Genomic DNA, 27,569 nt, shown 5'->3' on the forward strand with positions numbered 1-27,569 from the left:
CCAGATCACACTGGCCACCATCGGCTATGGAGACAAGACGCCCAAAACGTGGGAAGGCCGCCTGATTGCGGCCACCTTCTCCTTAATTGGTGTCTCCTTTTTTGCCCTTCCAGCAGTAAGTACTTCAGTGCTCTCCCTAGTGTGACAGGCGGGACCCTCCCTCCCCTCCCCGGACCCAGCTGCACCTTTCAGTCTCATTTTCCACCCTATTGCACCCTTAGCTCCACAGATTTGGCTGCTCCAAATCCTAGTCTCAAGGCTGCCTTCTTTAAGCTGACTTAACCCCCCCCCCCGCCCCCGGCATAACTCTATAAAGGCATTTCTGACCCAGTGCTGCATCCCCCTCGCCCCCCACCCCCAGACTGTGAGCTCCCTGGGGGCTGGGATTATGTCTCCCCAGTACCTTGCATATGGCAGATCCTTTGTCTACGTGAGCTCCCTTCCCTTGTCCTACCATTTCATTTACTGGCTTATGTAAAAAAGAAAAAAAAAAATGCATTGCCCTCAAGAGTGAGTCCTTGACCCATGAGAGAATAACCTCCCCAAAGCCCAGTGCCCATAAGTATAATACAACAGTCACAGAAAGCATTTGTTGGACTTACTGTGTGCTAGACTCGTTCGTGCCAAATGCTTTACCTACATCTCATTCAGTCTCATATAAGGACAACATGGTGAGTTTGGTGAGTTTTTAATCACCACTATCCAGACGAAAACAATGAGGCTCAGTTAGGTCAGTCAGGTTTCCACGATCACAAGGTTATTGGGTTGTGGGCTTGGGCTCTTAATCATGAAGCTGGGAAGAACCTTCTTTTTTTTTTTTTAATTTTATTAATGTATTTATTTGACAGGGAGAGACAGAGAGAGAGAGAGAGAGAGAGAGAGAGAGGGAACACAAGCAGGGGGAGTGGGGGAGGGAGAAGCAAGCTTCCCGCCGAGCAGGGAGCCCGATGCGGGGCTCGATCCCAGGACCCTGGGACCATGACCTGAGCCGAAGGCAGATGCTTAACGACTGAGCCACCCAGGCGCCCCTGGAAAGAACCTTTTTATGGAGCAAGCCCACTTCCACCCCTCTCATCTCCCAGAGCTAGCCTTAGTGATGTTTTTCCTCCACTGTCGCCTACCTTGTCTGTTTTTCCTAAGCTCGCTGGCCTAGGGCGTGTGGCCTTTGTGAGTCTCGGTTTCCTCATCCAGAACAGGTCAGGGGCTGTGGGGTGCTGCATGGTCTCAAAGCTCTCTCCCAACTTGAAAAGGGAGAGCTTCTATCCAGGTAATCCACATGGAAGTCTGACCTGGAAATCAAAACAGGTCACAATTCTGGGAGAGTCCAGTAAAAGTCTAAAGTGACCAGTTAAGCAGCTAAAATATTTTTACATTCCACTAGCATTTACTGGGCATCTGTTCTGTGTCATTCTTCTTACCAAATGGCTCTGATACATGGTTTCAGGTTTTTGCTTAACAAAATTATGAGGAAGGTACTATTAGCCCAGTTCCCTGGAAGCTGAGATGCAGTAGATAAGAAGCTTGCCCAGGCTCTCCCCTCTGGAAAGTGGCAGAGTCAGGAACTGAAGCCAGGCCTTCCTGACATCAAGGCTCCACGTAACCCAGTGACTTACTCCCTGGAAGAGAAGAAAGGAGTCTTTGTGGCCCTGGGAGTCAGGGTGGGCCCCCCGGAGAGGCCAGCGGGGCTGACCCAGGCCTGACTTCTCCCTCTAGGGCATCCTGGGGTCGGGACTAGCACTCAAGGTACAGGAACAGCACCGGCAGAAGCACTTTGAGAAAAGGAGGAAGCCGGCCGCTGAACTCATCCAGGTCTGTCTGCTGGGGGAGGAACCGGATTGGGCCAGAGCTCCCGCGGGTCTGCGTCTGTGTGTGGGGCTGTGCCTGCTTGTACAGCAGTGGGTGTGCCTGGGCTGGGGCTGGGGTCCCGGGCCGTGCTTGCTTGGACCCAGCTGTGGGTGTTCCCGTGGTGATCTTTCGACCCGTTCTCGTGGCATGAACATGACGGCCACCCCAGTGCTCTCCCATCCAGATTCTAAGCAAGTGAGAAAGAGACACAGGACTCCAACAGGGACCAGGCAAGCCATCAGCTGTTTTACTAACAGTGTTGGAGTGGAGAATTTGACCTGGGTCTGAGCCCGTACGAGGCTTCTCCTCCTTCCACTTCCCACCTTGTCCTGACCTAGGGACACACAAGGAAGAACCAGGCTAGAGTCCAGGTGCTTAGCCAGTCAGCTACAAGATGCGGCCCCTCATATCAGCCAAGGCCAGGGACCCCATAAGCCAAGAGAGGAGGAGACACCTTGCATGTGCTCAGTATTGGACAGTTGGCCCATTTATCCCGCCCAGTAGACCATCACGCACCAGTGGGTGCTGGACGCCCTGCCGCAGCTCCATAATTCCCGCAATGTGGGCTGGAGGATAGTGTGAGCTGGGGAGGAGGCAGAAGTGTTCCTGTTCATGGTTTCATGGGCTGTTGAGAGCACAGAGAGGAGGAGGGTGGCATACCTTGACTTCAGCTGCGCAGGACCCAGTGTGCGCGTGGCCACCCACCATGAGCTTGCGTCCGTGTACTGAGGGTCTCTGCGTCTGTGGGTCTGACACTGGATGGTACACGATGTTATCCTACATAATGTAGTGCCATGGCCAGTCCCCATCTCTAAGGGTCTGCTCCATTATCCCCCACACCCCAGACCGTCACAATAGTCCTGAAGTTCTAGCACACTTGAATCAAACGTCATCTCTGGGGCCGTCTCTTGCACCCAAAGTTGCACAAAAGACAATGTTTATCCTCCTAGCTATTTAAGAAGTCTCGGGGAAAGTTGCATCAGGAGTAACCCCTGCTCCTTCTGGGGATTTTATACCCGGCACCCTCTTCTCCTTCTACTGCATTTCTCCACACCCCCATGGTACCAGTTAGGGCTCCAAGATGAAGGGTCAAAGAAGGATTTCTTCCCAAAGGAGCTACAAAAGCCAGGAAACCTGGCTTCTCTGCATATCACCTCAATGCATATTTAAACTCTTAGGAGCCAGGAGCTTCCCAAATGTGTTCATGCTGTGGGATTCTGTGAGAGTGTTGCAGTTCTATCTGGTGGTTCCAGCCCCTCTTTTCTCCTCCTCAGGCTGCCTGGAGGTATTATGCTACCAACCCCAACAGGATTGATCTCGTGGCGACATGGAGGTTCTATGAATCAGTCGTCTCTTTTCCATTCTTCAGGCAAGTGGCAACCTGTCTGAATGCTCCAGGTGTGACTGGCCGTCCCTTCTGTGGGTCTGTATTTGTGCCTGGGGCTTCATAGTTTCTTGGAGAACAGGGTATGGTTCCCAGTATATGCCACCTATTAGAATCACCGGGATGCTTCAATAATCCCACTGTGTAGGCCACACCCCAGGCTAATTAAATCAGAACCCCTAAGAGTGGGGTCCAAGCATCTGTATCATTTTAAGCTCCCCAGGTGACCCCACCAGGGGCTGCCAGCTAGACAGTGTGGAGTGGCTGACAAGGGAAGTCCGATCATTGTTTGAGCAGGGCCGGTATCTGAGGAAGTGGGGAGCCAGCGCAGTGGGCCTCACAATCACTCCTGGTTGCTCCCCGCCCCTGGCCGTGGCCTGTACCCACAGACTCTTCTGGATACTGGGAACAGGCAGGCAGAAGAAGCAGCAGAAGGAATCCTCCAATAACCCAGAGATGTTGTTTTGTGTTCTTAGAGGTGGAGATTAAATTAAAGGCCCCAGGGGCACCTGGGTGGCTCAGTCAGTTGAGCGTCTGACTCTTGATTTCGGCTCAGGTCATGATCTCAGGGTCGTGGGATCGAGTCCTGCATCGGGCTCTGTGCTCAGCGGGGAGTCTGCTTGTCCCTCTGCCCCTCCCCTGGCTTGTGCTCTCCCTCTCTCTCTCTCTCAAAGAAATAAATAAAATCTAAATAAATAAATAATTTAAGTAGTTAGTTAATTGCCTCAGGAAGAAAAATAAGAACCTCTGCCCACAGCCAGCACCTGTGAAAGGGAAAAAGGAAGTTCATATTCACTGGACATCCAGTACATCTAAGGGATCCAAGGCCACACTTCGTTCACTCCTCACAGGCACCCTGTAAGAGAGCCCAGGGCTCTCAAACACTAAGGTGCATTAAAATCAGTGGAGGGCTGTGGAAATGCACGTTGTGCACCTGCCTCCTGCCACTTCAGTGACGTGAGCGGAGTAAAGCATCTTGGCCAGACAGGGCTAGGCTGACAGAGTGGCTCCTGCTCGCTCCTGGAGACAGGCGGAGAGGTCGGGTCACCAGGCTCCTCTCACAGTGGGGCGAGCTGGGGTTCAGAAACTTCGGGCATTTTGGCCAATGTCTGCCACATCAAGAGGCCCCCAAAGCCCTTGGCCTTTTCAGTACTTGGGCTATTAAAACAGCCTGCGCCTCACGCCTCCCCAGGTTTTTTATTTGTTTGTTTTTAGATTTTATTTATTTGAGAGAGAGTGAGTGAGAGAGAGAGGGAACACAAGCAGGGGCAGAGGCAGAGGGAGAAGCAGGCTTCCCACTGAGCAGGGAGCCCGATGCAGGGCTCCATCCCTGGACCCTGAGATCATGACCTGAGCCCAAGGCAGAGGCTTAACAACTGAGCCACCCAGGCGCCCCCTCTCTAGGTTTTAGACACTGCAGTCCTCAGCTGGGATGTACAGTGTGTGAGTGGAATGTGGAACTGCTGTACCTCCTGGGTTGGGAAGAAGAGTAGAGGGTCACTCAGTCTCACACTGGGAGCTGGGCCGGCTCTGAAGTGTGTATCTTCCACACCTCTTTGATTTCATGGACCATAGCGTGACCCAACACTAGCCGAATGGCCCCTCCATCCCCATCCCACCCTCCCACTCACCTATCATGGGACCTATGCCCAGGCCCTTCACCCCCATCACCAGATTGTGGCACAGATTTAAGGAGATTCAAGAGATCGGGGTTCCATTGGCTCATTTCCCTGCATTAAACCTTCCAATGGGTGACCAAGACAAAGAATAAAATCCACAACCTGACCATGAGCGACAGGGCCCTGCCTTGCTTGCCTCTCCCTTCTGGATCCTGCAGTGGCAGGTGCTGCTTCTTACTCAGGACGTCCCATCCACCAGTCGCAGGTGACATGCGAAGGAATCTGACCTTGATCCCGAGGGCAAAGAGAAGCTGTTTGAGCCCGAGTATGACACGATCAGATCCGTGTTTCAGGAATATGTCAGGAAGGGTATGGAGGTGGACAGGAGAGGCTCAAGATCCTAGGTGAAGAGATCAGCTAACAAAGGCCTTGCAGCATTCAGGGTGAGAGCAAACCAGGGCTTAGACCAAAGTAGAAGCTCGAGAAGGGTGGTGCAGGGAGGATCAGGAAGGGAATAAGCAGGTGGGGGGGGGGGGCGTGTCAGGGAGTAATGACTGGCAGAAGACTTAGGGAGAAAGAAGAATCGAGGCTTCCATAAATGAGTGATGGCGTTTGGGTTTATTGACTGCATCTCCTCACCTGCAGTTAGAATCACTGGCTCAGAAGATGGTCTCTGTGGTTCCCTTTGATTCTAAAGTTCTGTTTTGCCATCATCATTTCTGGTTAGGGATGACATCAGCCTTCTTTTGGGTCACAAGAGTCTTCGAAGGGGCCGGGGGCCTCCCTTGAAAAGGACAGAGTGACCTTGGACTTGGAGGCAAGGACAGGTGCTGCAACCCTTCTGAGTGCAGAACAGAGATGATTTCCGTTTGCTGTGCAGCCCAAGGTCTTGGCAAGAGGCCCATTCTTTTGGGGTGACATATTATAAATAAGGCATTGTCCTGGCTGTCAGACACTTGGAGGAATACATTGTACTGCAGACAGCTGCTGTGATACAGGAATGGCTTTTAAACCGAGAAAGAACATTCCTCTCTTTCTTCCTCTCTTTCTTTCTGTTTCTTTCTCTGTTTTTCTTTTTCTTTCTTTCTTTCTTTCTTTCTTTCTTTCTTTCTTTCTTTCTTGCTTGCTTGCTTGCTTGCTTGCTTGCTTTCTTGCTTGCTTGCTTTCTTGCTTTCTTCTTTCTTCTTTCTTCTTTCTTCTTTCCTTCTTTCTTCTTTCTTCAAGGACAAAAGTATAAAGTCCCTAGAGAGGTTCACTTAGCAACCATTCTGAAACAAGTCTGTCCCTTGGGAAAAGAATGTCCCTGAATTTCAACCCACTCAATACGTTTCATGGTAAAGCTGTCCTCACCTGCCTCCTACAAACTTTTGTTTATATTTTTCTAAAAAAAAAATAACAACCTTATTATGTTTCACTTGCTCTAAAAAGTACTTTTGCAAGTGAACAATTCAGTGGTTTTTAGTATATTCACAAAGTTGGGTCTTGATCACAACCATCTAATTCCAGAACATTTTATTGCCCCAGAAAGAAACCCTGTCCCCATTAGGAGTTACTCCTGGCTCCCCCTTCCCTGAACCCTTGCAACCTCTAATCTATTTTCTATCTCCATTTTATCTAGTCTGGACTTTTTGTATAAAAATGAAATCTTATAGTATATGGTCATTTAGGTATGGTTTCTTTCACTTAGCATGTTTTCAGATTTCATCCGGGTTGTCCTGTGTATCAGAACTTGATTCCTTTTTATGGATGCGTAATAGCCTATTATAGATGCCCTGTTTTGTTTATCCATTCAGCAGGTGATGCACATCTGGGGAGGTTTCCACTTTGGGGCTATTATGCTGATGTCCACATTGTTTGGACTCAAGTTTTCAGTTCTCTTGGGTTTATACCTAGGAGTAGAAAGGGTAACTCTATGTTTAATTTTTTGAGGAAGTGCCAGACTGGTTTTCCATGGTGGTGGCATCATTTGACATTCCTCCCAAAGACTTTGCAGGATGAAGTTATGTAACCCATGCCAAGGAGTGGTCCCGAAACAAGGTTTCCAGCTCAGTGCAGTCCTTTATGAATTCACAAGGATATATATATTTAGGGCTAGTTGTGATGGATGGTGGTGATGGATACCTTTTTATTTTTATTTTGTTACTACTTAACATTATTTAAGACCACCTGTTGCTTTCCATCAACAGGGAATGTGCATACCACTTGGCTCCCTAAATGTTGCGGTAGAATTATCTAAGGCACATCTGTGTTGTTTGATATGGTACCACTAGCCAGATGTGGCTTTTGAGCATCTGACTATTACTAGTGCCACCGAGGAATTACATTTTAGATTTTATTTCATTTTAACTTAGTCATATGTGACTAGTGGCTACCATATTGGACAAGCATTAGATATTAGAACTAAAATAGAGGCAAGATTTAGGCCCAAGAGGTAGAAGTTACTTGACCAAGAAGACCCAGTTCATTTTTTGTATAACTCTTTTTATGACCAGCATCAAGATTATTGAAGGGCTCAGCAATGGAGAAGGAGATATATGTAGTAATCCTTCCCCATGGCCAAGCAACATGGATCTGCTTTAGTAGATGCTCATTTTATCTTTAGAATGCCCTGGAAGAGATGAAGAAGGGGTAACTCCATTTTCATAACCCAAATATTATCAGTGAAGAATCAGAGCATCAGTGAGATTAATTAGCTCACCTAATGTCACCCCTCTAGTCAATGATGGAACAAACATGAAAACAAGGTCTTACACCAAAGCCCATTGTAACTCTGGGAAGAAAAAGTTTTTTAGGAAGAAAACTGTGTAAAATTAAGATAAGACAAAGGTTACTAGGATAATCATACCCATTTCTGAAGATTCTTGTCATGAAGGTCAAATTGAATAGAATGTAGGGAAGCACCTGTCACAGTACCTGGCCCAGAGCAGGTGTTCAGTCTCTGCTGGTTGAATCTGGGCTGGAAGGAAGTATTGGTGTTATAGCAGGAAAGAAAGATGCCAGGCACCCAAATATAGTCCTGAGAAACCACTGCTAGTGAGTGACAATAGGGCTTAAACACTCTGTCTGGAATGTAGTTACAAATATTTTATTTATTTAATCCATTCATTCATCAAGTATTTACTGAGCCTCTCTGATATGCAAGGCACTGTGTTTGGCACTGGGCACATAACAGTGAACTGAAAGGGGTCAACTGTGCTGATCCGGTGATAAGGTTGATGGAGACACAGACAGGGAAGTGCCCACTGAATGTTTATCACTTGGAGTTTCTTGGGAACTTTGCCTGGAGCAATCTTAGTGGAGCAATGGGCATAGAAGCTTGCAAAGACCAAAGAGAGATGTGGAAATGAGCACGTGGGGACAGCAAGTGCAGGTGCCAGATGGAGTGGAATGTGGGGCCAGGGCTCTTGCCATGATGGAAAGGGTGCAGAGGAGAGGGATGGATGTGAATGCAGTGGGGAGGGGAGAGACTGGAGGAGAGAGCAGAGCAGAGGGTGGATTCTGGAGCACGAGTGGAGGATCAGGGGTGTGGACCCTGCTTCCATGTGCACAGAAGGGAAGCAGAGTGGGCAGCGCCAGGTGTTCGTGGTTGCTGACTCGGTATGGGGGACGCGGGGCAGATCTTTCTCCGTAAGAAGTGAGTCAAGTTCATAGCCTGGGAGGGAAGGGAGAGATGGGAAGTGCGATGGTAGAGAAGGCAAGGAATCCTTGTCTTGGAGAATGAGAAAGGAATGGGACGGGGCGGGGGGGAGGGGACTCTATGTCCTTAACACTGCTCTCCGTGGCGCCCCTGTGCAGCTCCTGCCCTCCACCCCCCCACCTTTTCCCTCTCCTCTCAGTGCTTTCCCTATTTCCAGAGTCAGACACCCAGAGAATTCTAGAAAGGCAGAGTGTTTTCTGTGCACATGCTTCAGACAGAGAGATGGGCCCAGGGGATGTATGACCCATCCAAAGCCACCTGAGATTAGAGAGGGAGCTGACCCATGAACTCAAACCCCCCAGCTGGTCCCTCTGCTTCTCTACCATGATACCTCTTATTCGCTCCCCATTTCTCCCACCCGCAGATCCCAGGAACAGGCCACTTATTCATTCAGCATTTATTGTGCATTTCCCCCATGCCAGGCAGGGTATGGGGTGCTCAATTTCAGAGCTGAAAGCAACAGAGGCTCTGCTCCAAGCAGCTCATAGATTATCGTGTGATTGTACAACAGTGTGATCAGAGTCCAGTCTCACATGTTAAGAGATTAGCTCAGCCTATACCCTGGGGATTTGGGTAAGAAACTCCAGAACGGGTCCCTCCAGCTGGAACTTGAAGGATGAGCAACACTATTCTGGGCAGAGCCTGGGCAAAGGCTCGGTGTCTGGAATGTGTGCATACCACTCGTGGTTAGGAGGGTAAGCTCTGGAACCAGATCACCTGGGTTCGAATCCTGACTCTGCTACTTCCTAACTGTGAGAACTTGAGCAATGTTCTTAACCTCTCTGTGCCTCACTTTGTCATCAGGAAAATGGGAATGATATTACTCCTTCCCTCATAGAGTTATTATGAGGATTAAGTGAGTTAATCCATCTAAAGAACCAAAAATAGTATCTGCCTAATAATTATTGCTCAATAAATATTAGCAGTAATGGGGATGATGTCGACTATGATGACATGGTGGTGACAGAGTGACGGGGGGGTGTGGGGCTAAGTGATGAAACTCCTGGTTTTCTGGTCCGTCCCCACTGCTAAACAAATCCCTTGAATCCCGAACGAGGCCTGGGCCAGAGCACGTGCCCGGCAACCATCCTCTGGGTGAGTAAATGAATGAATGGCCTGGAAGAACCCTGAGAGCTTAGGGCCGAGCCTTTGTGGTGGGGCCTGGGGTCTGGCTGGAGAAAGTCGGCTCATTCACTGGTTCCCCTGCAGACTCTCCATCTCACCCTAGAGCGCCACTGTATGCCTTCGTCTTCATCAAGGGATGCTTTGGGGCCCATTGTGGGGAGAGGCGAAGCTGTTCGTGCAATTTATACTTTCTCTATGTTTTTCTTTCTCATTCCCTCTTAGGAAAGACCAGCTGGAGGCAGCATCCAGGTACGTTTCTGATCATGAACTCCCTTCTTCCCACCACCATGTCGGAACAGAGGGGCCAGTTCTGTATGGGGTAGGGACCCTAGGCAGCATGCTGGTCATGAGCTGGAGTTTGGGGCTCACTGCTGTTGCTCACCACCGTATTCCTCTGCCATTTTATGTTAATTTACTCAAGGACAACTCAATTGTGATCATAGCTACAGCCACTTAGTGAGCAGGGCCACCTGGAGTTCTGTGCCTGGAGTCCTTACATATATTGTCTCACTTGGTCCTCAAAACCACAGTGTAAGACCATCCCTAGTACCCCCCATTTGTGGATTGAGATTGAGGCTCAGAGCGTCTGAGTTATCCCTCTTGCATCACACAGCTACCGAGTGACAAGACCAATATTCCAACTCAAGTCTGAATATGAAGACCAACTTATTTCATTATATATTGCTTCCTTTCCTTCTCGGGTTCACAGATAGCTCCTCAAAAAGTGGATCAAGGTGATCCTTCATGATCCCCAGTAAAACCCACCTCACCCCAGGCTGCTGCAGGGGCAGGGTGGGCTTCTGGATTCTGAGCACTTCTGTCTCCCTCCCTTACCTCTCCCTTTCAAGAAGATGTCACCATATCAGGGGGACTCTGGCCTCTGCCCAAAATTGTAAAGAAAAACCATCTCTCACCAAAATCAGTTTATTTATATATTTACAACTATAAATATAGATGTAATTTAATCCCTTATGTTGAGAAACTACTTGTGAGGCATTGCAATCTGTCTCCTGGACACTAGGCTCAACCGCTGTCCTTCTAGAGCTGACAGAATTTGGGCAGAGGGGGTGGCAGGACCCTGGGCCACATTATAAGGGAACCATTTGAGGACAGTGGCCTTCGGGAAGCTGGGTCTAATCCTCTTGAATGGGATCCATGATGCCCCATCCCATCTGTAATCCCTCTTGGAAGAAACAGTTAGACACACCAGTTAACTCACATGCAGAAGCACAGTTCAGACTTTCTGCCTCCTTTGTGTGTGTCTTGAAATGGATGGAATGTTTCTTGCCTGGACCCAGTTTGGACTGTAGGGGCATTTGGGGATCATAGAAGGGGGCCGAATGACTGACAATGACAACATCAGGGGACTTTTGTCATCAGAGAACTTGCAACAGCTCACAGAGGCAGAGCAGGGAGATACCTCAGGTAGCCTCCCCTAGATACACCTGTCGAAGCCGAGGTGCCCTTCATAGAAGAGGGCAGGTTCACCCCAAATCCTGAGCCTGTGAGCACCAGGGTGACACAGTCCAGGTCTCAGGACTCCCAGAGGGGTACTTTGTCCTCTCTTTCTCTCATGACCAACAGGGTTTTTAATCATGCAGGTGTTGACACGCTAAGTGAACTACCGTATCTACCCGAGAGCCTTTTCTATGCAGACATGAGCAAAATTCAGCCAAATTAAAATGTACGTGCAAAAGACCACGTGTACATTGGCTCATACACTCCCGGCTTAATTGGAGCCTGGGAAGATGCATTCTGAGGCTTTGCCGGGGATGCTGCTCCTGTTATCAGAAAGGGGCTGTCTGGAATCTCAGCAAGTTCCTCACCCCCTTCTCAAGAACTCTCTGCTCTGCCAGGGGTGCAGAGGGAAAACACATTTCATCATTTCTCAGGGTAAGAGTTGCCAGCCATTTGCTGGCTCATCCTCCCCCCAAGGAAGAAGAACAAGGTCAGTTACGTAAGCCATGCGGTCTCCCTCTTCCAGGCTCTGGCACGGTATTTTGGGTTTGTTCTTCAAACAGGTTGGTTGATGGATTGGCAGGTGAGACACCAGGTGCGGTTTTAGCTGCAAAGCTGGGAGGCGGGGCGTGAGACCTGGTGAACATTCTGGAGGAACCGTCGACCTAGGCATCATCGGTTCCTTTATCCAGGAGGGCAGGGAGCAAGGCGAGAGAATGATGAGCGGTGTACACGTGTGTTAGATGAATCCTTGCAGATGGATATTTTCCACCTTTGTATTAACTTCTTCAACAGCCTGCCAGATAACTGGTGTTTTGGTCTTATTTATTTATTTATTTATTTTTTAATAGCCAGAATCAGATTGGAGTTCATCTCACTGCCCCCTCCAAGCATAGGTGGTCCACCCCGGTGTTCAAGTGTCAGACTGAGGAAAGTGTTCTATTCTCTGTGACTTAACATATCTCGGTTATCTGTGGCTGGGGAGTTGACTTTGATCATTTTATGCTTCTCGGGATCTATGATTCTGAGGCTAATCAGAAGGAACAGAACCAGCTTCTCTTGTGCGCTTACTAAGATCTGAGTACTTTTCCTAGGTCGTCTTAATTAATTCTTATAAAAACAGAGGCAGCTGACATACACACACCCTCATCCATTCTCACCCGTCATGGTGCCCTGAGGTAGGACTCAGCACTTCCCTATAAAGCCCTTGTTCTGTGTATAGTCAAAACTTTAAATTCTCTCTTCCTCTCTAGACCATGAGCTAACATTGTGCCTGAAGTATAGGGTGTACCCCCCTTCATAAATGACTTAATGAAGGAGGTTCTGTACCATCATTTTACTTGTGTGAAATTGAGCTCAAGCATTTAGTTAACTTTTACATTCACCACGCACAGAAGTAGCCAAGGTGGGGATTTCAATTTCAGGTCTGTCTGACTGGACCGGATCATATCAGGCTGAGTCCCATGGCAGAACAGGTGATTACCATGCCCTCCTTGTCCTCAGGGGTAGAGAGTGAACTTGGTTAGTCTGAAGACCCATGAACTTGGCACTTGTTCTCTCTTGACCAGGAACTCTTAGATCACATCTTCATACAACTCATTCCTTTACTTTGTTCGGAACTCTGCCTAATGTCACCTCCTGAGAGAGACCCTCTTTGACTCTCTGCCCATGCCCCATCAGTCTCTGTGTCCTTGATCTCACTTCATTTTCATTGTTAGCATTCATGATTATCCAATATGTTATGTATTTGTTTTTTGTCTGCCTTCTGTACTAGGTAGAATGCCTCTGAGGGGCCGGGCTCTGTTTCGTTCATTGAGTTATCTCCAGCACCTACAACTGTGCCTGGAACACAGCTTAACACTTGGTTAGCTTCCAGTAGATATTAACTTACTGACAAAGTGGGTGAGCGTGTGGATGGATGGGTGGATGGACAAACTCTTATTCTACAAGTGTCATAAACCCACTTAAACTACCTTGGACTAAGAGAGAGATTAATGGCTCACATAACCCCCGTCCGAGAGGATGAGATCCCCAGGAGACAAGGAATGAGATTCTTCTGGGATTTCTCTTTTCCTCTCTTGTCTCCACTCTCCTTTCTGGTTTCACTCTCTCACTGACTTTCTACATACTCATGAAGGTGTGGAGGCAAGCAGCCCCATGATCATGACTTTTTCCCTCCTTCTCTCTCTGTCCTTCACCCAACACCAGTTTGGGAAACCCCAGGGAAGCCCTTAGATCGGCCCATTTTGGGTCACATACTCATGTCTTGGGCAGTGTGTATGGCTCAGAGAGTAAGAGGCCATGACTAGACAAACTCTGGGTCCTGTGTCCACTTGTTAGGGTGTGCGGTGTGGGTTCAAGATGCCATGAGGGCCAGCCCCCATTAGAATCACTTGATTGAAGTTGGAGGAATCGGTTCCCCAGTCAGACCCAGAATAGGGTCCCTTTCCCCCAGAGAACAGGGGTTGAAAACATAAAGCAGGCAAAAATGACAGCTACCCATGACAGGCATAAATCCCACCTGAAATTTTTCAGATGCCCAAAAATAATGCTGCATTAAAGAACATCAACAATAAAGCAAACTGAGGCTCATTTAATCCATAGATTGTACCAGAAAAGGCTGAAAGTTTATGGCAGGGACATCCTTTTAAACCTCGTTCACAACTCTTCAGTAGACATGCAGCAGGGCCAATAATTAGAGGCATTTATTTGAGAGAAAATAGTGTTTTTGTGCATTTTCAAAACAAGTAACTGTGTTGACAGTAACGGCTTGCTTGAGCCATATTGTTTACTTTGTATTTGCAAACAATTCCATCTTAACAGCAGCATCCGGGACTCTTCTGCTCTGCATCCATCTTGGGAGAGGGAAGATGTTCATCCCAGGTCTCTTCTTTATCTCCTGTCTTGTTGTTACGTCCTCCCCTCTGCAGAGTGCTCCCCTTTAGTAGAGGATCATTCTTTGGGTCAAAGAATTTAAGTATAATAACAATAATTTATAAAGAATGCTTCCTATTTGCCAGGCAGAATTCTAAACACATCTAGCCATCATAGCCACCCTAATGGGGAAGATACTACTTTGAATCCCTATTTTACAGATGAGAAAACTGAGGTTCAAAGAGATAAGTGATTTGCACAGGATTCTGCAACTAGACAGTGGTAAGAATAAAAGTTGATCTGTTTGGGTTACCACCATGGTGTGTGGGTCTAGCACTGTGCTGGTTGTCATAGTTGTCAGGGACAGTTAGATAAATGCAGTCAGTCCCTGCAGATGTCCCCTTTTGCTTGTTTGGTTTTCTTCTACTTTTCCTTGGCTCACTGTAGCTGGAGTCCCTGCCATGAGAGGAGGCTGTGGAGGGAGGGAAAGGCACAGAGCCAGGATCTCCTGCAGAGTGAAGGAGCATTTGGTCAGACACTATAATTCACACTTTACCTTCTCCCTGTGACACTGGCCACCTGAAATTGATCTCACAGGGTGACGGATGATGTTGGCAATAAATCTCCTTCCGTGCCCTAGAATCAACGCCTGTTAAAGGTGTGCCGGAATTTAGAGATTAATCCAATTGCCCAATTTTACTGATGAGAAAATTGTTGCCCAGAGCAAAATAAAAGAGTCTTGGACACAATTCCATAGCTATTAGTGTTCTGTCTTGCCAAGCAGACCCTGCAACACTGGTCCAGGCTGCAGAGTAGCTGAGATGTAGGGGTAAGATGTGGACCAATTTCGTTTAAATTCAGGGTTATTGATCCCCAAGATGTCCTGAGGGCTTAGCCTCAATTTTCCTTTTGGAGTATAGGGAGCACCTATTTATAGCACCACTTTCTCTCTGAATTATGAGCTAACTGAGAAATAGGAGTCAGAAACAGATAAAAATATAGGCCACATTTGCTGCGTGAGGCAGGATTGGCTCTGGGAGCAACAGTGAGTATCCTAACACTTCCCACTAAATTTGGCCTTAGGACCAGCACACAGAGCAAACGTTCTCCCAGCCAGATACCTGGGGCCATGGGGCACTGAGAGCCAGAGAGAGCCCATGTGTGTCCTTGAAGAAAGAACTGACCTTTAATATGGAAGCTCACCCAATCAAGAAGATGGGTCAATAAAACATGTTAATCGGATAATTCACCTCCTCCGGTGGGGAAAAGCCAGTAGAGGGCTGGAGGTTTCTTCTCAATTCTTCTAAAAGTATCGAAATTCCATTTTTATGACTTGGCAAAAATATGTAAAAAGATGGTCCTCCCTACCTTTCATGTAGCCTCCCATCGACTCACGACACACTGTTCCTTAGCACACAAAGCTGTGTCACAGCTCTCTGGCGTGGTTCCATCATGCACCCACTATGCCCTCATTATGTGCTGCCTTAGTTTCCTCAGGGCTGCCATAACGAATTACCACAAACTGGGCGACTCGTATCAACAGAAATTCATTCTTTCCCTGTTCTGGAGGCTGGACGTCTGAAATCAGACATTGTCAGAGCCATATCCTGCTAATGGTTGTAGGGAAGAACCCTTCCTTGCCTCCTCCTGCCTTCTGGTAGTTGCTGCTAATCCTTGGCATTACTTGACCTCGTGGACCCATCACTCCATTTTCTGCCTCCGTTTTCACATGGTCTTCTTCCCTCTGTGTGCATGTGCGTCTCTTTACCCAAGCCTCCCTCTCCCTTCTCTTATAAGGACAGCAGTGATTGGATTAAGAGCTCACCCTACTCCAGTATGAGCACATCTCAACTTGATTACATCCACAAAGGCTCTGTTTCCAAATCAGGTCACATTCACAGCTATCAGGTCAGGGTTTGAGCATATTTTTTGGGAAACACATTTTAATCTTCCACATTTGCCAACGGCAAACATAATTGGTTTGCATATAGGGACACTGAGCAGATCCAGGATACATGATTTTGAGAGGGAAGTTTATGAGAGTTCCATTTCAGTATCTCCTACACAGATGAAGACCCGGGGGCTCAGCAAGGTGAAAGAATGCACACAAATCTCAGCCCAAATCGCACAAATAAGATCGGATCCTACGTCTGCCTGGCTCTCTCCAGAACTGTGGTCCTCTCTCCTGTTTAACCAGGGACTAAAAATAACCAGGTGGTAGAATTAGGAGGTAGTCATAGCAACAGGAGCTGAGAACAGACTCCAGAAGTAGACCATTAGACCTCAATGCATGACTGCCCTACTTAATAGCTGACTGTCCTTGGGCCCCTCACGCAGCCTCTCCTATCCTCATGTCCTCATCTGTGAAGTGAGGATGACAATAGAAACAACCTTCTAGGCGGGTTGGAATGATACCTGTGACCTGGTACGTAGTCAATTCTCATTAGAGATTAGTGCTGATCAATTGGTATGTTCTTCACACGTGAGATTTGGATTCATGGAGAAAGTAATTCTCGGAGAGCAATGGAAAGTAATGTATTTCTCCTCACTCACATTAGTGTGTGTCTGCATGTCCTCTGAGCACCAACTGTAAATGGCCTGGAATAAGACTCAGAGATTCCCAGATTTGCTGGATCAGAGGAATTTCAAGTAGGCCATTGGCTCAGCTAACTTTGCAAATCTGCTCAGAGGAAGGAGAACCAGATTAACATATCAGGGTTACTTCCCAAGTCATGAAGCTGTTTCTGTAGCCCAGCAGCCAATCCAGTCACGATCCTGCCTCCTCGTCCCTGCTTTATCTGCCCCTGTCTTTCCTCAACCCAGGCAGTCCCTTAGAAACCACCACTTACCTGGATTAGGCTGCCTGTTGTTAGAAGGCAGAGGTTGGACTAGGGAAGCACTAAGCAACTTCAGGATCTGTGTGCTATGAGTCTGTGGTCAGGGCAGCAGAATTGGGCCCATGTTATGTTGCTGCATTAGATGCTAAGAGTTATGGGTCACTTTTAAGAATTTTCACTGCACGCTCTTAGACACATTGCCAAACCTCCGTGCCTCAGTTTCCCCAACAATATAATAGTTATGGTGAGATTACCTACCGCCTAGGGCTGTTGTAAGACTTAGATGCTTAGAACAGAGCCTTACTCATGACAAGTACTACACAGGGTTTGCTTTAATCATGATCACTATTATTTTTATTGGCACCCACACTTCCGGGTTTTCTACAAAAGCCTAGTCCACAGTCTTTTCTGCATAACGCAGGTCTGGCTTAGGAGTCACATCAACAAAGGTCTGAATCCTAGCTTTGCAATACTTTTCTCTTCCCTCTCACCCCCACCCCCCTTTCTTTCCTTCCTTCCTTTCCTTAAGAGCCCTGCTTTGTGTCAGACCCTGGAGATTGCCAGAAAATTGGACTTCATAGTCTGGTGGGGAGACAGATGTGTCAATGGAAGAACAGTGGAGTGTGGAGGGTGCTGGTGTGGGAATGTTACTGACACAGGGGTAGAGAGAACAAAAAAGAAGGGAACTCTGAGTTCTGCCTATAGCAGGCGATTGGGAAAGGATCCACAGGGGCACTTTGCTTTAGTCTGTCAAGGACTGAGTAGCTTTTCACTGGGCTAAGGGACGGAGTAAGACCCTAGTTTTGTCCCTTCCTCCTTCATGCTTTTGGCCTTCAAACTAACAAGTGCTGCGTGCCCAGGCCTGCGATCTTTCCACGGGCTATCTTTTCTATCTGAGAAATCCCTAGGAATGCCAATGCAATAAAGAATAGCATGCAAATGTCCCAAGGAAAATGCACAAAATGCCTAAATAAATTCGTCTTCATTTCTGGTTAGGGAAATTTGTTTTGTAGCTAGAAACAAAGGATATGAGTTATTTGGTTCTCCCAGCTCTACTGTAAACAATGTGAGAGCTAGCTAGAGAAATCATCAGTCTTCTTCAACATTGATGCCATTAATGGAGGGCCTGTCAAGTTCCGGCCCCTGACACCTGCTGTATCTTCATTGTCATCTAATCCCCAGTTAAGATTCCCCACTTGATTAAAAAGAAACAGTTGCGATAGCAATTTGCATTCATAATCTTTTCTCAGAAAGAAAAAAATAGGACACCAAAGCCTCAAAGGTTTGGCACATGGATGGTGACAGTTTGACAGGTGTTTTATCTTTGGGTTTTTCTTGTTGTTGTTTGTTTTATCTCTTTGCCTTCTCTGTCTTTCCTGGGGCAGACTGTGGCACTAAAGCTTCTAAAAGAGGGCTGCATGTCTTTTATAAGGCCCTACCCTTTCCATCTGGAAAGGCGGAAGGATGAAAGCATGAAGGAGAGTAGAAACAAACTTAGGGCTTTAGCCCCTGTAGGTGGGATTGGCTGCTTTGTGCTGGTCACTCAGCCTGTGCCCATGGGGCTCTCACAACAAATAACTCAAGACAGATTGACCTCTTCTTCCAAAAGACTCTTCTCTTGGTTGCAGTGACGCTGTACTCTTGGTGTGTCCACCATCCATCCATCCCTCACCCATCCATCCATCCATCCATCCTCTTAGTCAGTGATTAGTTGTGAAGACCCTCCTGTGTCCCAGAAACCATTATAGGGATTATAACTACAGGTAAGAGAGACAAGATCCACAAGTGTTTACTTGACAGGATGCCTCTCAGTCTTCCTTCCTAACACGTCCCAAACTGAATTTCGTTTTTCTGTTTGTTTTTTAATTTAAGTTTTATTGGCTTTTCCTGGACACACATGCCCAACAAAGGTGGCATGAGGAGGGTAGAGAATATAGTCAGGTTGGTCCCAAGGGAAGTTGTTCACTAAGCGCAGTTTGCCTTTGACATTCTTTCGCTTACCTGCTGGGTTTTCTCCCTTCCAACTTCTCCATGGCATCCCAGCCTAGTTGAAAACCACTCGCTACTACCACCATCTTATTTCATATCCTGAATGGGAGGGTGGGGCAGGAATTACACTTAAAAGTACCACGCCTAGGTCTCTCTTTGTACCTTGTTGAGGGCTTTCATGAATTTTTAATGTGCAAAAGATGGGCGTAGAGCTGAATTTGAAATTAGAGACAAAAGAGTTTAATTGAATTGGGAGTGAGAAAAATCTACACCGGAGCAAGAAAGGACTCAACCTAAAGGGGGTGTATGAGAAGGAGACATGGGAGTGTACAGGGGGGTCAGAATCCAGCAGGATGGCTGAGCCACTGAGCAATTCCCAGTGGAGAGTGTCTAAATTACTTTTTAATTTAATTTTTTAAATTTTACTTTTCTGGAAAAAAAATTTACATGGTTTATAAATCAAAACAACGTAGAGCCGTACAGTGAAATGTGGTCCAAATTGTGTCCCCTGAACCCTTTTCCACCCTCCCACCCCCCCCACAGGTCATTTTTTTTTTTTTAATTTCTAGGGTAGCTTTCTTTCCAGTTTCCTTATGCAAATACAAAGCAAAATTAACTTATTTTTTTTCACTTTTCTAACATATTTTAGTAGTGATATCTAATACTTAATTTAAGTTATTTGAGCTGTGAGGCAAATTCTCACAATTTAGTAAAATCTGCCTCACACGACAGTCTTGTGCAAAGTGTGTATGTGCGTGGTTGCATATGTGTCATGGAGAGGGGCTGCCAAACTCAGGTTTTGGTTTCTTCTCTACACCCCCATTGTTGGGTCCCATCTTGCTCAACTGAAACAATGGCATCGCCACCCACCCACTTGTGTAGGTTAGAAACCTAGCAGTGCTTCCTTATCCATCTCTTTCCCTCACAACCCACATGGAGTCCATCAGGGAAGACTATTGTGGTTCTACCCCAAAATACAAGTCAAAGTTCTAGTCTGCTCCCACCATGACCACCCTGGTCCAAACCACCAGCACGTCTTCCCTGGAAAACTTCAGTGACTTCTCACTGGTCTCTTTTGGTCCTCATTCCCCTCCACTCCACAACCAAGCAGCCATTGCATTTTTTTTTTTTTTTTTTTTTACCATTTTGATTGTGGTAACATACACATAACAGAAAAATTATCAGCTTAACCACTTTCAAGTATATAGTGTTAATATATATTCAAGTATACATTCAAGTTCAAGTAAATATTCACATTATTGTGCAACGAATCTCCAGAATGTCTTGGTCTTGTAAAACTGAAACTCTGTACCCATTAAAAACACTCCTCGTTTTCTGCTCCCCCTAGGCCCTGGCAAACACCATTCTACTTTCAATCTCTGTGAACCTGACTACCCCAGATACCTCATATAAGCGGAATCCTATACTATTTGTCTTTTTGTTACTGGCTTATTTCACTTTACATACTGTTTTCAAGGTGAATTGCATCATGAGTCCAAATTTCCTTCCTTCTTAAGGCTGCGTAATATTCCATGGTGTGGGTGGACCATATTTTGTTTACCCATTCATTCCTTGATGGACTTTTGTGGTGTTTCCACCTTCTGGCATTGTGAATAGCTTTGCTTTGAACATGGGTGTTCTTTTTTAAATGCAAAGCTAGAATACTCTCTCCTTTTTAAAGAGTTTTTAACACTCTTACTGGCCTCCAGGTGCCCTTAAAATCAAACAGAAATTTCTATTTTCTGTTCTTAATTCTGAATCCTATTTTTAGAATCCCTGCTGATTTGGCCTCTCACCTCACCTTGTGCCACTCTGCCCTTCATTCATCCTGTTCTGGTCATGTGCTCCCTTCAACAGAAGGGAAACACAAACCCAGCATGTGATTCTTCTGTCCCTTGCACCGGCGTGTGATGCTTCTGCCCAGGCAATGCTTGCCCCTTTGCTTTGAAGTCTGGCTTCTTTTCACCCTTCAGGTCTTAGCTTCCCCATCTGGACCACCATCATTTTGATCCCATACTACTGAGACTAGCCACTTAATGGGTCTTCCCATCCACCCAAGAGGCCGTTCCTACAACTCCATCAAAGTCAGCCTCCTGTTACACTCCATGACAGCACTCTCTTTGTTTCCTGGTCAGATTTCTAGCAGTCTATGCGTCTGTTTGCTTATTGTATGTCGTCTTGACCTCATCATAAGCTCACTGGAGGCCGAAAACCATGTCTGTTTCAGCCATCACTATATCCTCAGCAAGTTACCAAGAGCCTAGCATTTACAAGGTGTAGAACACATTCTTGTTGAATAAATAAATAACATCAGCTCTACTTTACAGGTGGAAGAACTACATCAGAAAGAGCTAATGACTTAACCAAGTTGAAATATTAACTACAGAGCAGAGATTTGAACGCAGGTCTCTTGCTCCAAAGTCCACTCTACCCACCACACAGCCCTCCCTCTCTCAGCTGAGGTTGGAAGATCACATATTGTATTCCTTCATTCATTCAACATCCAAATAATGCTTTCAGTGCTTACAGCGTGCCAGGTGCTGTGTTAGATGCTGGATAATTGACCAAAGTACAGTTTGCAGAAAAATAGCTTACCTTTTAGTTTCTCAGACTCAACCACGTGGGTATTTGGGGGTGGGATCATTATTTGTTGTCAGGGGCTGCCTTGTGTGTTTGTAGGATGTCCAGCAGCATCTCTGGCCTTGACCCACCGGAGGCCAAGGGCACCTGCCAAGTTATGTCAATCAAACATGACTCCAGACATTGCCAGATGTCCACTGTGGGGGGGGGGGGCGGTGCGCATAATTGTCCCTCATTGAGAACCACTGCTTTGATGCGAGAGAGTCCCTATTAAGTCAAAGATTTCACTATGGTGGCCAAGTGCCCTGGTTGTGAAATGCCTGCAGAAAACACAGTGAATGGATAGGCAATTGGACGGCGAGGGGAAGTAAGCCTTGGGGCTGCTGCTTGGACCAAGTTTCAGATGAAAAGTCAGAGTGATTTGGATAAAAGAAGGGAATGAAGGCTTTCCTGGGTACAGGTCATGACATACACAAAGGTGCAGAAGTGTGAGTGTCAGGGAACTGAGTAGAGTTGAGCATAGCTGGAGTGACCCAAGACAGGAGCCCAGGGCAAGGGCTGTTTCTGCCAGGGCAAATTTTACTTCTTGATTTTATTTTTCTCCAGTCTATTTCCAGTCTTACAATTCATGTTTGAAAATTGTTTGTCTGTACTTGATAAATCAGGGGCCCTGGCTATCCAAGAAAATCTGATGTCAGCTCCAAGGAAGGCTTTGCTTGCAAGACCTGTAGAACCCTCCAAGCACAAGGCCTCATTGATGTGCTAGAAATCCATACAGAGAAGGGCAGAGATGGGTTTGAGTTTCGGGGGTGAACTTTGGCATCTGATTATCCTCTGGGGTCTTGGATATCTAGCAACGCAATTAAGAAGTAAGTTGATCACCCACTTTGCCGGAGGAAGAATTCCATAAGCCTCTTAGGTGTGATGGCTGGGAGTAATTCAGATCTGAGGTTTCTGACTTGTGCCTGACTCCTCTGGGTTCCTAACACGCTTGGAATCTCTCTCTCATAAACCGTTACCTGCTACCATGGTGTGTCACGTAAACATAGCCGAAGCAATTCAGACTCTTAGAGGTTGCAATGAAGCATTGAAAGGCCAAACAGGCAAATCCTAAATCCCAGCATTTGGATATTATGGGCACTCTGCCCTTCATTCATCCTGGGCAGGATACTGGCCAGGATAGAACCAAGAGGGCCCTGTCCTTAACTTCCTAACTCTCTGCAGGTTATGCTGAGATTTCCAGCCAGGACAGAGCAGCTGCCATTACTTTTGTCTTGCTTAGTTGATCATGGAATTAAGCTCCGCATATACTTACCTCCTGCCGAGATCAAGTTCAGTGACAATGGGGAGTGTGTGAGACTGGCATTAGGAAGCAGTGTAAAATAATATATAAATCCCCAGAACTTATCTCAGTTCATTAAAAAAAAAAAAAAAAAACACTTATTTTGTGGCTCAGGAAATTTTATCCATCCTTTACACACATGCCATTAGCCCTCTTCCTGCTTCCGCGGAAGATAATGGTGACAGCCAGTATGTCCTGAAGGCTTCTCCAATCCTCCTTCCAGAAGTGGGCTGAGTGTTTTCCACACACTCCCTCATTTAACCCTCACAGAGCCGCATGCAGCAAGGGCTGTCCTCACCGTGCATGTGAGGAGCTGGGGCCAGAGAGAGTGACTTCTGTGTCCCAGCTCACATGTTCCTCAGGACCTTACCCTCCGTGACTGGGATTGCCCCAAAGGTCATGATGTTCACTGCCACCCTGAACTTGGGGATGTGCTGAGGAAGGGCGGGTCGTGGGCTCAAAGATAACCAGGCCGAGTCTTTGCTTTGCTGCTACTGCATGTTCCGGGGGCGGGGCAGGGACTGGAGTGGGGGACAGACGCGGAAATATGGTCTGCACCGGTGTGTATGAGTGTGACAGAGAAAACTGCAGCATGTCGGAGCACATGGGGAGTCCCTGATTTCCAGGGATGGGGGTGGCGCTCGGGCCGTTTTAAAGGTAGATAGCAATGAGGTGGGCTGAGAAGGCAGGGCGCATGGCAGCTGGAGGAACTGGGCATGCCACGGCAGGCAGGTGGGGACTCGGGGCAGGCAGAGGCTTGGTGCAGATGCAAGGCCAGATCCTCTTGGTGATCTAGCAAGACACAGTAGGCAGGGGCCAAGAAGAAGCAGACCTGAGGAGAGACTGTCTTAAAGTCCCCCTTTTACTGAGCTCATGGGTAGGAAAGCCTTCCCTCTATCAGTCGACTTTCTGCCTTGTCCAGGACTTCTAGCCCATGGACCTTGTTATAGTTCTCTGTCCTAACAGTCATTCATCTAGAACTGGTCAGGAAAGCCACTCTGAAAATTTTGTCTTTGGCGCAGGGAGGATAGAGCCATCTGAGTTCTAGAGTTTCCCAGAATGTACTCTGGTCGGGTTATTAGTGTAACGATGCCAGGTGAGAGAGAACAGTCCATAGGGAGCCAGGAGTAATGGCTGCCCATCGTATGTTCATTCATTTATTATTAACCAAATATGTCCTAGTGCCTTCTCTGTGCCAGGCTGAAGGCAGGAAACATTGCAGATGTTATCACATGTAATGCTCCCCAGACCTCTACGAAGCAGGTGCTCTCAGGCCCACTTACTGTTCAGGACCTGGTGCTCAGAGGACCAGGGGCACCTGCGCTGCAGGAGGCGTGTTCCACCCTCCTCCATGGCTCCAACACCCGTGACCTCCCCACTGCACCTCGCCAGAGACACCCAGCAGCTTCTGGCAGGAAACACATGGCTGCAGTCACTCGACACAGTCCTTAGAAAGACTAAATCAGCTCAGGCCAAGGCAGAGCTGTGTCAACAGCCCATATTTATTCCACAAGCACGTGGTGCACCTACTGTGTGCCGAGCCCTGTGTGGGGAATAATGAGAGGAAGCCCCTGAGTCAAGTCTCTCGATGTGTGAAAACTCACCGTGTGGCTTTTCTCTGGCATGTACCCCACAGAGAGGGCCTTGTTCCTCCTGCCCACTAGGGAGAGGGTGCAGGTTGAGAAACAGAGGGAAGAGGTTAATATTTATAGAGCATCTACTGTGTGCCAGGCTCTACACCAAATCCTTGGCAAACATCATCTCCTTGCAACCAGGTGAAGCAGAGAGTGGGCACCCCTATTTTAAAGATGAGGTACCTGAGGCTCAGAAAGTGCACAGATTTGCCCAAGGTCACCTGCATGGCCAGGGGTGGGGCTGGACACAAGTTTTTTGTGCCAAGGCTACTTTATGTTGGACTTGTTAATTTTTTTTTTATTTTGCGCCAAGAACACTTTTGGCCCTGTGATGAAGTCCAGAAACCTTTTGTCAGAATCACAATCTTGAATTCAGATGTAAAATGCATACGGTTGCAAAGGAAACTGATTGTATTGATAACTATCAAAATATTGAAACATTTGAGATGCAGTCGTATATGGGCTTCTCCGTGATGGATTTAAGGACAAGACCTGTGGCCGGTCGGAATACTACCATCATTTGGAAACAGCTATGAGCACAGCAATCCCTGGAGATAACAGAATCTAAAATGCCCTGGGATTTCTGTTGTGGAAGGCACAGGATAAGACCAGGGCATTGAGGGTATTAGTAGGGTTTATTATCTACATTCATCATGGAAAGATACGCTCATTTCCATTAGAGGTTAGTAAATTAAAGATGCAATGTTTTTCCCATCCAAGCTCAGGGACCACCTCCCCCTCCAAGTTCTAACCATCCGGGTTAGGGTGCCTGCTTTCTGTAATTTATGTCATTCGAGTCTGCCCAGAGCTGCTCCCTGGGTACCATGAAGTGGTACAAAGGAAGTTATTGAGGAGACAGGACAGGGGAAGGCATGAAGATCAGCCACCTGCCACTGGGAGCTAGGCATTTGCTGTCCTTTCTGCCATTTGAGCTCCATGTCAACATTTGAGAAAAGGGAAGTGCAGAGAAGTTAAGAAACGTGCCCACGGTGTCATGGCTAGTAAGCTGCCGAGCCCTGTCCCAGTCCAAGCTGCTAAATCAATTTTAGCACCGAGGGCTCGCCTCCCCCCGTCACATGCGGAGGTCAATGTGTGAGTCTTTATGGAGAGGGACGGGTGATTACAAAAGCCTGCACTCAAGGAGGAAAATTGTTCACTTTTGCTTATTTTGTAGCCAAAAGCTGGGTCTCTTGGATCGGGTTCGCCTTTCTAATCCTCGTGGTAGCAATACTAAAGGAAAGCTATTTACCCCTCTGAATGTAGATGCCATAGAAGAAAGTCCTTCTAAAGAACCAAAGCCTGTGGGCTTAAACAATAAAGAACGTTTCCGCACCGCCTTCCGCATGAAAGCCTACGCTTTCTGGCAGAGCTCCGAAGGTGAGGCCTTTCTCGTCCCTCGCTCTGTCCCCTCCACTCCTCCCTCTGCCTCGCCCTTCCCTTCCTCCCCTCCCTTCTTCCCCAATAGAGGACCTGCCCCATCTGTAGAGCAGCCCATCCCCACCTTCCTGAACCAGGTTCGTGCTTCATCTCATGCATGCCAGCTGGGCTGGGGACACCTGTGACACGTCCCCACAGCTCGGGGAGCGGGGGGGCTCCCATGTTAGCTGTTCTCCGGGCCGGGATCGCCACACTCATCTGCGCAGGTGCCTCCAGGGAGCCTTGGGACTCACAGCCTTGGCTCCTAAGGGTGGCCACATGGAGGTGCACTGCCATGGAGGTCAACAGAAAGGGCCAGGTGCTGGAGACCCAGGGGCCTCAGCACCCCCAGGGGGCGGGAAGAGGTAATAGAAAAGAGCCCTGTGGGGGCAGTGGGAGCAATTCCTCTGTGTGTCTCTTTTACTTGTGACAAGGGAGGACAGGCAGGGCTCAGAAAGTGACCCCACAAGGTCACCAGGGTACTGACTGACAACAAGAATCTGGACTCGGGTGTCCAACGGTAACACCCACGTGGATGCCCTTTGCTGCCTCGGAGAGACCGCTCAGGGACCCCAAAGCTCATGTCCCCACCTTGCTGGCCTTCTCCCCCGTCAACAGTCCTGAACTGCGGGCAACTCTAACTCATGTCTGGAGAATAGAAGGACCTGCTAAGAAGGCCTGAACGGCGTCACAACTGGAGAACACCCCATGGTTTCACGGAGTGGGAGCGAAGACTCTGGCGGTTGAGCCTTGAAGGCTCTGACTTGAATGGGGTCCCCAAGCCTTTCCAAGTGCTGTGGCCTGCTGTTTGATATGTGTGTCTCCCTCCCAGATGCTGGGACAGGTGATCCCATGGCGGAAGACAGGGCCTACGGGAATGACTTCCTCATCGAAGAGATGATCCCCACCCTGAAGGCCGCCATCCGAGCCGTCAGGTGAGGCCCCCCTCCTCCCCACTGAGAGCCCACCCAGACCCCAGTTCAGCCCCCACAGGATACTGGCTTTGGAAAGGTGGGCGGGAAGCCCCATCAGGTAACTCCCTGAGTCAGGTCCCAGAGTATGCCATTGCTCGAACGGGTATGCTGCCTGAAGAAAAATGATTTCTACCTTAGCAAGGCATCATGGGTAACTCTTGCTCGCTGGTTTATAATAATGCTCCCACGGGATCCTGACACTATTTCCAATTGTCATGCTCTCGTTTGGCTTTGGCCACCATTTATTTTACAGGTCTGGGGTGGGGGGTATATTGACGCGGTGTCTTCTTCCTTTATAGGCTTCTTACCCCAAAATAGCTCTTCCTATCTGTCTCCATCCATCTAACTCTTTTTAATTAGCATTTTCAACAAGATAGTCAATTATAAAATTGTGTGTGTGTGTGTATATCGGACGAGACTATCATCTACCCTGGCTATTTTTGTTTTACTTCAGAATTCCACTAGAAAATAAAAATAGGCTTACTAACAGAAAACTTGGATCAGGAGAGGGGCTTATAAGCACTCTACAATGGTGGCAGTGAATTCTAGAAACAAGCTGGATTCTCCAAGAACTAGTTGTGATATTTTTAGCAAGGTTCTTAGTCCAATCAATCCCTCAATAGGTTTATAAGATGTGAACCTCAGCAGAGCCGTCGACCTGGTTTCTCATGACACCACACATGCAATGTGACAGAATTATGGCAGGATTAAAGCATTACTTCTTAGATTCATAACTTCCTCAGAGATCTTATTCAAAGAAATAGCAAATGAGGGGCGCCTGGGTGGCTCAGTCGG

The 27,569-nt window shown here is 47.6% G+C and overlaps 1 protein-coding gene across 1 annotated transcript in view; it reads left to right on the forward strand.

Moving 5' to 3' along the window:
• KCNQ3 (potassium voltage-gated channel subfamily Q member 3) overlaps window positions 1-27,569 on the forward strand; it is a 286,685-nt gene that overhangs the window by 250,709 nt on the left and 8,407 nt on the right. Inside the window, exons 6-11 of the mRNA XM_028105670.2 lie at window positions 5-115; window positions 1,714-1,809; window positions 3,120-3,214; window positions 9,893-9,919; window positions 25,559-25,761; window positions 26,633-26,735. Of these exons, the coding sequence (XP_027961471.1) occupies window positions 5-115; window positions 1,714-1,809; window positions 3,120-3,214; window positions 9,893-9,919; window positions 25,559-25,761; window positions 26,633-26,735 (635 nt within the window). The remainder of the gene's footprint in view (window positions 1-4; window positions 116-1,713; window positions 1,810-3,119; window positions 3,215-9,892; window positions 9,920-25,558; window positions 25,762-26,632; window positions 26,736-27,569) is intronic.

This window comes from Eumetopias jubatus, unplaced genomic scaffold, assembly GCF_037043125.1.
Source record: "Eumetopias jubatus isolate StellerSeaLion01/CBP00866 unplaced genomic scaffold, mEumJub1_p1.0 scaffold_4, whole genome shotgun sequence".
NCBI classification, from domain to species: Eukaryota; Metazoa; Chordata; class Mammalia; order Carnivora; family Otariidae; genus Eumetopias; species Eumetopias jubatus.